Raw genomic sequence first — 9,389 nt, forward strand, 5'->3', positions numbered from 1 at the left:
ATTTTTAGGCTTTCTATGCATTCTAAAGTCTATAAATACCAATTAGAAGAGGATCTAAATGAGCAATCAGAGAAGATTGAAGAAAACACTCAAAGAACGCCATCGGAATCAACTCGGAAGCGAATCTCCCTCAAGATCGAAGATCTCCAATTAATTTCTTTCGAAGTTTTATTGAGATTCTTTATGTCTTGTGGTTATCCTAACTTTGAGATGTTTCTATTCAAGATTATGAACTAAATTTCCTAGATACCTAGGGAGGATGAAACCTAAATCTTATTATTTACTTTCTATTTTTACGCGATAAATACTTGATTCTTGATCTCAATTATGTATGCTTATTTCATTTTTTAATATTTTGGGATATTAATTCATGTTTAATATGCTTATTTCAGTGGAGCAAAAGTCCCTGTTTAATAGTAGATCTAGCATAATTGAGTGGAGTTGCATGTAATCCTAGAAATAGAACGACATAAATCTACCGGATTAGAGTCAAATCTAATAGGGAAATCCATAAATCGAGTTAATACGACGATAGGGGCTTTAATTAGAAAGAGATTTCAATTAATCAAGTTAGAGTCAGTTGTTCTTACTCTCGAAAGAGATATTAACATAATTTAGAGATTTCTACAGATCAATACACAAGTGAAAAAATCGTTTAATTCAGATTCATAATAACATGTGAAGTCTAGGTGGATTCTTTTCTGGGTATTGTCTATCTCATTGGTTATCTTTGATTATTTTCTATTTCATTATCCGTTGTTAGATAAATTAGTTTAGTAATTTTAGATTAAAGCACATCACCTCAATTTTTCGACTAGATAATAAGAAGACGATAATTACTAGTACTTTTAATCCTCGTGGATATGATATTCCCTACTCACCAAAACTGTACTATTATTTGATAAGTGCACTTACATTTGTCGTATTTATAGTTAGTTGAGTGGCCATCAGTTGATTTTAGTTTTAGTTTTAGTTATTATGTTGTATATATACTATTGTTAAGCCCCTGAATGAATTGGTGTCACGAGTCAACTAAGCATCAACTTAATAAAAAATTTACTAAAATGTTCTTTCGTAATTAAATTAAGTTGTATTATTCAATGGTACTTTAGTTTTTTATTTTCTAAAAGAAAACCAACAAAAAACAACATATAATGGGATTTCAACCAATGTTATTTAAATCAATAAAATATTAATATTCTACTAAATTAAAGTTTTATTTTAATAAAATGTTTACATTGTCTTATGCATACTTCATTACATTCATCAATTGCATATATTAATATTGTTGTTAATTAAATTAGTGTCATAAGTCAACTCAGCATTAACTCTGATGACAACACCCAGGGGCGGAGCCAAAGGGGCTGGCAGAGCCCCCGACCCCCCATAAAATGAAAAATTATTCATTTAGGCCCATTTATAATTTATAAAATTTTAAATTAGTAATAGTAAAATTACACTTTGGCCCCCCGAAATGATAACAAATTGATTTAACCCTTTAAAATTATAAAGATTTAGGCTATTAAAATGATAAAGTTGTATTTTTACTACCGTAGAAATATATAATTTAATTCCACCCCCTAAAAAAATTCTGGCTTCGCCCTAAAAACATCATATATCTTGTTTTTTCAATTTAATATTGTACATATTGCATGTGTTATTATTAATTAATTTCAATCTTACATTTTAATTATTTATTATATATTATATTCAAATGCACACTTATATTCTAAATACATTGTGTCCACACATATGAGCGCATGATAAGAATACTAGTTAATTGTATTTAGAATTAAGTGGTAAAAAATAATATTCAAGTTGTGAGTACCTTATAATATATGTTTTTTTAATATATATTTAATGTGCTTAACTAAATAGGTCTCATAAGTCAACTTCAGTCAAGAACTTTATTTTTAAATAATACCATGATATATTCATCCTTTATTATTTTTATATGAATGTTTAAATAAAACAATTAAAATATTTAAAGCTTGAGCTCGATAAAATTTATTTGTAAATATTTTACTATTCTACCAATAACTCAATTATTAAATAGGTTTTTTATAAATTTAATTTTAGTATTAAGATTTTCTTTTATTCATGTGGTTGTAATAAAAAATAGTTTTTACTACGTATTTTATAATTCAAAATATAATATACTTATATTTTTATAGCGGAGTGGATTTGGGGTGTAAATGAGATACTGGTATTCACAAGCTATTCAAGTTCGAATTAAAAAGAAATTCAAACTTGATTTGGTAATTAATTGAGTTGAGCTTGAGCAACTTCTGCTATTGGTTGAGTCGAATTCAAGCTTAGTAATACTTGGCTCGAATAAGTCCTGAGCCTTATTAAGCTTTTCATATTTTTATATTGTTAAATTACATTATTGTTTGTAATATATATCATTAACCCTTAGCTTAATTAATGAGTCGAGCTCAAGCTCGATCTCAAATCCGAGCTTGAGTACAAAAACAGGTAAACAAACTTAACTGAACTCAAGCTCAAGTGGCTTGATTATATCTCAAGCCGAGCTCAAATATAAAAACAAATGTTCAATTGAGCTTGAGCCAAATATTTAGCTTTGAACTTCTAGTCGAACTCAAGTATAAAAACATTCCATGCAACAAAAAAAATGAAAATAGAAAGAAAAAAAAGAGAAGGTTAGCCATTTGACCAAGGTGGTTTTCGAGAGGTTATAGGCAGTACTATGAAGATCCTAATAACGAGGAAATGGAGAAGGATGAAAGGAACAACATAATTCAAATTTAGGTTGATTCAAAGTAATGATATATGAGATCGAAAGTTGAAAATTTTGAATATTTAACTTGAGATTTTGAATATTTGAGAGAGTTTTTGAGAAATTTAAACTATTAGATCATTGGAGGAGGTCGAAATGAGTCTGTAAGTGATTTTGAAAGGTGATCAATGTTGTGGTTCTAACGCCAAGTTTTTGAGATTTAAACTTGTGTATCTAGATCTCTTAAGAAATTAAAAAAAAATTTAAAGATAAAATAAAACTAATTATTGTAAAGTTATTTCATTAACAAAGAAGAGTTTTGTTATTTGGAAAGGTTTTTGGTGTGGGAAAGAAATTCATGAAAAGTTTTTACTTTTATCACTTTTTATATTTAATGAAAAATAAATGAAATTCAAATAAACATGACATGTAATTACACATCAGCATACACATGATGATAAGAAAAGGATTGTATGACACAAAAACGCTACATCATCTTGTATCCCTTATCAATTATTTAATGTCATTTCAACATTTTTTTTATGTTATTGACACATCATTTTGGTAATTTTTTTAACTTGAGCACTAGACCTTGAACCTTAAATCCTAAATCTTGGACCTTAAACATTGAATTCTTTACCCTAAAACCCTAGACCCTAAACCTTTGGTCTAGTATCCAAGGTTCAAGGTTTAGGGTTCAGAATCAAACGTCCATAGTTCAAGTTTAAAAAATTACCAAAATAATGTGTCAATGACGTGAAAAAAGATGTTGAAATGACATTAAATAATTATTAAGAGATACAGGGTGATGTGGTGTCTCTATTTCATACAATCTTTTTTTAATGATGACATCAAATAATTTTGTTAACTTTTTAGAGCAAATAGGTTTAATGTTTTCCACGTAGAGATACATCAAAATAAAATTTAAGTACTAAAATGTAACAAGCTACAAAGTTGGAGGGCTAAAAATTACATTAAACTAATTACGAAGGAAAAAACAAACCGTGAAAAAACGCGCGTTTTCAAAAGTGGCGCTAAAACACCCCCATAGTAATTTATTTTTAATTAAATTTCCCTTCAAAAGGTGCACTGTGCCTCGAACGCTGCCACTGCTACCGCCTCTCATGTCTGCGCCAAAGACGGCGGTCCTTTTCCCAAATGCTAATTTCATTATCTCTCAATTTAGACTTTTAAACTGATTCCCGATTGAATTATTTTCAGAACCTAAACCCTAAATCCAACCATCATTAATCTTTCAATAACCTTCATCACTTTAAAAAAAAAATTAATACTAGATCAATCGTTTTGGCCCCTTTAGTTTTGTTTAATTAATGGGCTGTTTAATCACGATGCTCAAGTTATTGAGAAGCCTGCTGAGGAGAAGAAAACAATCTTGCAGAATGGTAGTTTTTACTTTCACAGATTTTCATTTGCTTGCTTCCTTTTTGAACCTTTCATCTAAATTGCCAAATTGAGATTTTTTTTTAGTAGTTATTAAACAATTGATTGATGAAATTTAGGTTGCAAAGGAAGGTGATGAGAAACGGAATAGTCTATGTCAGAATTAAGTTGTACATATTCATTTGATTTAATTTTAGCCATCAAACTACTGGTTTAGTATCAAAATGATTTGCAAAGCTTGAGTTCCAAAGTTGGCATCAATGTGCCAAAAAAAAGTTTATTTATTTATCTTATTATTAATAAGAATTAATTGATTAATGGTTTATAACAATGGGTTAGATCTAATTTTTGTTTAAATCAGGAAAATACGTCTTACATTGGTAGACTTGCTGAACACAAGGCAGCTATGTTACTTGCAATGGGATGCAAGTGTCCACTACACATATGTATCCTACACGGCATAGTTAGATTTTTTATTTCTATATATTTAGTTCTTTGGAAGTTATATCCTCATATTCATGTGTCAGATGAGTGTTGGACATGGATATTTCAGAAAGAATGAAGGATCCGAGCAGCATAGCTGGCGAAGTATGACTGTATGAGTAGGCTTTAAAGGAGGCAAAGAATGCTGACAGAATGAAAATGAGAAGTAACACTTCATTCACCTTGTTCTTGAACGTTAAACATTTGATTGAGCTAGTGGTCCCTTGGTTTTTTCCCTCTGTCATTTGCTGAAAATGATATAACTTGTTTGAAGGTTCACGGGAAAGAAATATTTGCTGCTGAAAAGCCAGCAAAAGGTGTAAGCATCGTACACAAATATATATTCAACATTGGTATATTTAATTTAACTTTTTTCAAGTTTTTCATGTATTTTGAAGATCATATCCTTGTATCCATGGACGCGAGTGCTTCAAGAAAAGTAAAGACTTGGGGTAACATAGGTCCCCCCCATCCTACCCTCAGGATTTTCTTGTCACTTTGTGGGGCTACAGTAAATTTTTGAATCTCCTTTTTGAGGTAATGGATTCTAGTAATTGTCTGGATATGTTGAGAATCATCTTGTTTTCTCATTAGAATCATCTTGACAATGATAATTAAAAAAATGATCTTTAAAGCCTTTGAGTTGGCCCCTTAAATTTTCTTGTGTCTGGATTTTTTGAAAACAAAAGGTTCTTGCAAGCTTAGAGTAAATGCTAAAATGTGCATCAATGCTGCATATTGAAACAGTGTATGTTCCATAATGGTAATATTTAATGAAATTGAGCTAGTAAATTACTAATGGAGAAAAAAAAAAAGAAAAAAAGAAGAAAAGAACTACCACTTTAAAACATGGCCTGTCTCTTTCTAGCATGTGAAGATGCTAATTAGGCCATGAATGTATCTACTTTTTGGCAAATTAGTCAGGCACTCACTGGACCATCTCTTGTTTCTTTCCCTTGCAAGGTTGCAATGGTTTGCCACATAAACAGAGATTATAAGCATAGGCAGAGGCAGGGAAGATGTTATAAGGTCTCCCCTGTGGAATCTCCCCACATAGTCTGTTTGCTCTGAAGTTTGCATGTCTCAAAGAATGGATGCCCAATAAGCTGGTTGGGATTTTCCCAGTGAGCCTGTTGATAGACAGGTCAAGCCATTGAAGTTTCACCACTTGTCCTAAACTTGCTGGAATGGTGCCAGTTATCTGGTTCCTTGAAATATCTAGTCTTTCAAGTTCAATGAGATTTGAGATTGAACTGGGGATTTGGCCTGCAATCTTGTTGCTTCCTATATTCAGTACCTTCAAACTCAAGCCTTCAGTGAATTCTGGTATTGTGCCTGAAATGAGATTGTTCGACACATCTATAACCTCCAAGAAGCTGCTTGTTCTGTTGTTCAAAATGCTCGAGAGAGACCCGAATACTTGATTCGAATGTAGATCAATAGAGGAAATCCCATCTGGCACTTTGAGTTCAGAAAGATCAAACTTCAGTTGGTTATTTGAAAGCTTGAGCTTTTGCAGACTTGTCATATTTGTGAAGTGAGTGGAAATGGTCCCCGTAAGTAAGTTACTTGACAGGTCAATAGAGCTCAATGAATCTGGTCTGAACTTTGGGAAGGCTCCTCTCAGTTTACAACTAGCTAGATTCACATCTGAAAGTTGTCTGTCCATGATCCAGTTAGGAACTGTCCCTAAACTAAGGTTGTTGAAGGACAGGTCTATTGACAAAAGTGAAGGCACACCCTTACTAGAAATAGCTGGTAAAGGATTTGAGAACCCATTTCTAGATAAATTAAGGGACCAAAGTTTTTGTAACCTTGAAATAGATGCTGGAATAGGACCTATTAACTTGTTATGACTCAATGAAAGGCTAGTGAGAGATTTAAGGTTTCCAACCTGGTCAGGGATACTCCCTGTGAGCTGGTTATGACTCAATGACAGGTCTGACAGAGTGACCAAATTGAACAATGAAACAGGTAGGTGCCCTGATAATTGATTATTGGACAGGTCAATGAAAGTAATGTTATGAAACTGTCCTAAAAATTCAGCGACAAAACCAGACAACAAGTTGAAACTGAGATCAAAAGACTGCAAATGGACAAGGTTTTTGAAACTAGAAGGGATTGAACCTGTCAAAGAGTTCCTCCCTAAATTCAACATCACAAGGTTTCTCAAATTCCCTAAACTTAGAGGAACTACCCCATTGAAATGGTTACCAGCCAGTGAAAGTGTTTGAAGAAAAGATAAACGACCTAAACCTGAAGGTATGTTCCCTTGAAGACTATTGTCTTCCAACACCAATTGCTTGAGCCGACTCAGATTGGACAAACTCTCAGGGATTGGACCTGTAATAAACTTCATACCACTGATGACCAACACTTCTAAGAACTGTAAGCTTCCTAAGGAAGAAGACAAAGTACCCTTCATGTAAAGGGTACTATCCCTTTCTGGTCTTTGAAGTGCTAATGTATTGACTCTCCCTGTTGGATTACATCCAACACCTTCCCAATCTCCTCCACAACAATCCTTTCCAACCCATGATGAAAGACTACCCGTACTGTCTTTCAAGATTTTGGCTTTGAAACCGAGAAGTGCAGCCCTATCAGCCTCTGAACAGATTGTTTGAGCTAATGCCAATGGAAACACTTGAAGCATTGAACAAACAAGAAGAAGGTTTAACACCCATTTCAAAAGCTGCATTTTGGGAAATGGGTATTGATTGGATCAGTGAGATTGGTTGAAAAATATATAGGGTTTTTCCCTACTGGTGTTGGGATCTGATACGAAGGAAACCTTCGAATGGGAAAAAAAGGAATTATATACTATCATGAAAAAAGAAAAAGAAAGAAGAAAGGTTTTAAGAAAGCAAAGGTAGCAGACACGGTTTTATTTCTTTCCTTCACGTAGAGAGGAAGGTATAATGATGAAAAACAAAGCATAAAAAGATTCAAAAAAAAAACTGAAATGTGAATTATTAACTTGCCTCGGCCTCTGCCAGTCTCTGGACAATGTCCCCCCTCATTTATACTAGTACTAACAAAAATAAGAAAATAAGAAAGTATTATATATATAAATTTTGTTTGAGTTGATGATTAAGTCTTACTTTTATTGGTACAGATATTGTTGTTAATGTAAGAATATGTAAGTTCGAGTGCGCTGAAGTGTATTATCCTCTCATTATAGATTGGAGAGGAATTATGTACAGTTCTAGGCGTACTCTCAAAAAATGTAAATTTATAAAATCATTAAATTTTTTTATTTTTTACAAAATAATATATTATTTTAAGGATAATTTTATCTTTACATATAAAATTTAGAAAAATGCTTATGTATTATGAAATTCGAACATAAACTAATATAATTTTTAATCTTTAATTTTATCATTTCAATTAACGTCATATTTAATTGTTATATTATTTTTTTAAAATTTATTACGTAGTATATTTGAAATCTTTTGATATTCGATAATCACCTTAAACATTGGTTAAATTTTTGACCCCAAAATGTTGGGATGGAGCTTTTCTAAAATTGTTTTTGCTATTGATGGTATCAAATTATTTACCACTCGAGCCAACAAATGTCGGTAAAAATTTATTTTATTTGTCAAAGTATATAGAAAAAGAAAAAAATAATTTATATTATAAATTTTATCATACGCGTATGAATTTTAAAAAAATATACAATAAAAAAATAAAATGTACAGTTTAAAACTAATAATAATAACAACACATATAAAGTATGTACGGAATTGAAATGAAACAATAATAAAACTTTGGTTGGATGACATGACAAATATGTTTTTGTAATTAATTTTTATATAAATATATGATAATATAGAAATACCTTATAATATTTTATATTGATTATTTAAAATATTAATTTTTTATTAATTTTTTATTGAATTAATGTCGGATAAATTCGTGATATTAATTTAATCACTTACTTAAAACAATAATATAAATATTCATGTATTAATATTGTATTTAATTTTTTATCACGAGTGTGGTTTGAAATTATTTTACTTTTTTTCTTAAATGAATTTATTATCTTAATTTTGTGGCATGTAAGTCCACAATTTTCATGCTGGAATAGTAATATCAATTTGTTGTTTTTCTTTTTGGAAAGAAATCTGCTGCCATTTTCTTCAATGTTTTTACACCATTAATTCTCGTGATAAGGTTACGCTCTTGTCTTCACTTTGTCTTGATTTACCACTAAATATTCAAACGATTAATTACAAGATTCAAATATGGAAGAGGATTGTAAATTTTGTTTTAATTCAATTGGAATGGGTATGTTGTCAATATAAGAAGATGTGGGCTCGAGTGCGTTGAAGTGCATTATCTCTTATTTATGGGTTGGGGATGAGCTATGGTTAGTACTAGACATTGTGTAAAAAAACATATGTAAGAGGATTCTGTATTTTAAAATAAATATTGTGTTTTAATTTTGAGATCTCAGAGTCTTTAAAAACATATTAAAAAAATTTGCCCCCTTTATCAAATTTTATCATTAGCATTTGTTGAAATATTTGAAGTTGTTTTAAAGTGTCAAGAGAAGCGTCCACTTCCTCAACCATTGCTTTGGAAGATAGTAATTTATTGAATCACATCTTTGGGTTGAGCTGAGATCGTGGAATAAATCAAACCCATCAACGAAAATCAATTCATTTGAAGAAACTTATTTTGGAGACTGGATTGGATTGGATTGTGTGTATCAAAATCCTTTGGATAGAAGAAGTTGGATCAGATTGAAACTTTAAAGACT

The 9,389-nt window shown here is 31.0% G+C and overlaps 1 protein-coding gene across 1 annotated transcript; it reads right to left on the bottom strand.

Annotated features, from left to right (window-relative positions):
* Window positions 1-5,331: 5,331 nt before the first annotated feature.
* LOC107898882 (receptor kinase-like protein Xa21) lies at window positions 5,332-7,636 on the bottom strand. The gene has a single exon (XM_016824448.2). It carries the CDS (start codon window positions 7,320-7,322, stop codon window positions 5,553-5,555), a length of 1,770 nt encoding a protein of 589 aa, XP_016679937.2. The 5' UTR covers window positions 7,323-7,636; the 3' UTR covers window positions 5,332-5,552.
* Window positions 7,637-9,389: the final 1,753 nt, after the last annotated feature.

This window comes from Gossypium hirsutum, chromosome D04, assembly GCF_007990345.1.
Source record: "Gossypium hirsutum isolate 1008001.06 chromosome D04, Gossypium_hirsutum_v2.1, whole genome shotgun sequence".
NCBI classification, from domain to species: Eukaryota; Viridiplantae; Streptophyta; class Magnoliopsida; order Malvales; family Malvaceae; genus Gossypium; species Gossypium hirsutum.